This window comes from Otolemur garnettii, unplaced genomic scaffold (assembly GCF_000181295.1).
Source record: "Otolemur garnettii isolate 467f Iridium unplaced genomic scaffold, OtoGar3 scaffold00128, whole genome shotgun sequence".
NCBI classification, from domain to species: Eukaryota; Metazoa; Chordata; class Mammalia; order Primates; family Galagidae; genus Otolemur; species Otolemur garnettii.
Genome location: NW_003852523.1, coordinates 5,552,928 through 5,554,397, shown reverse-complemented (window position 1 = coordinate 5,554,397; position 1,470 = coordinate 5,552,928). Strand labels below are relative to the sequence as shown.

Genomic DNA, 1,470 nt, shown 5'->3' with positions numbered 1-1,470 from the left:
CCCAGGAGTTGGAGGTTGCTGTGAGCTGTGATGCCCCAGCACCCTACCCAGGGGGACAGCTTGAGGCTCTGTCTCAAAAAATAAAATAAAATAAATAGGGTGGCGCCTGTGGCTCAGTGAGTAGGGTGCCGGCCCCATATACCAAGGGTGGCAGGTTCCTGGCCAAACTGCAACAACAACAAAAAAATAGCCAGGTGTTGTGGCAGGTACCTGTTGTTCCAGCTACTCGGGAGGTTGAAGCAAGAGAATTGCTGTGAGCTGTGATGCTACCGCACTCTACAGAGGGTGACAGAGTGAGACCGTCTCTAAAAAAAATAATAATAAAATAAAATAAACTTCTCCTTGGATGGATATATGGATGGATGACTAGATAGATGGGTGGAGGGGTAGGTGGGTGACTGGATGGATAGGTGGATGGATGAATGCATGTGTGGATAAGTGACTAGATGGATGGATGGATGGGCAGATGGATGGTGGGTAGGTGTACAGAAGGGTGGACGGAAGGTGGAAGGATGATTGGTTGGATAGATAGGTGCATGGATGGATAGCTGAACAGGTGGATGAATGGATGGGTGGGCAGATGGATAAATGGGGTAGATAGATGGATGATTGGATAGATGGTAGGTTGATGGATGAAAGGGTAAAAGGGTGGGCAGATGGATGGAGGGTTGGTTGGATACATAGGTGGATAGGTAAGTAGATGGGAGATTGGACAAGTGGAAGGATAGATGGATGGAAGCATGGTTGAATAGGAAGATATCGTGTTTCCTCAAAAATAAGACACTGTCTTATACTTATTTTTTCTCAAGAAGACACACTAGGGCTTATTTTCAGGGGATGTCTTCCTCTCCACGCTGAAATGCATGGCATGGCTATGTAGCCTATCTCGGTCTTATTATCGGGGGTAGGGCTTATATTTAACAAATGCATAGAAATCGTGCTAGGGCTTATTTTTTGGGTAGTTTCGGGGAAACGTGGTAGATGGCTGGATTGATGACTGGATGACCAGACAGGTGGATGAATTGATAGATGGGTAGAGGGGTGGGTGGATGGGTAAGCAGGTAAATTCTGTAGCACACTTTCTCAGAGGACACATTCGGGTCGCTAATCACTTGGCTGTTTCTGGGTCCCACAGCCTCCGGCCACCATCATTCAGCACTTGCCTCAGCAGCCACTCATAGCACAGATTCCTCTTCCCCAGGTCTTCCCTCCTCTGAGGTCAGGAAGTATTAAGGAAGGTAAGTGTTCCATGTTAATATTGGTATGAGTTTGTGAAATTCTCTACTGAAAGGGAAAATTGTTTTTGTAAGTAGGATAGTTATTTAGGGTCAGCTTTTGGCTACTCAATATGAAAGTAACTTTAAGAAATTCTTCTGGCTCGGCGCCTGTGGCTCAAGTGGCTAAAGCACCAGCCACATACATCTAAGGTGGTGGGTTCGAATCCAGCCCGGGCCCACCAAACAACAATGA

The 1,470-nt window shown here is 46.6% G+C and overlaps 1 protein-coding gene across 1 annotated transcript in view; it reads left to right on the top strand.

Moving 5' to 3' along the window:
* Window positions 1–1,470, top strand: part of CUNH21orf58 (chromosome unknown C21orf58 homolog) — a gene marked incomplete at its 5' end in the record, with an annotated part of 15,369 nt that overhangs the window by 7,573 nt on the left and 6,326 nt on the right. The window contains 1 exon segment of the mRNA XM_023518111.1: window positions 1,125–1,238. Coding sequence (XP_023373879.1) covers window positions 1,125–1,238 — 114 coding nt within the window.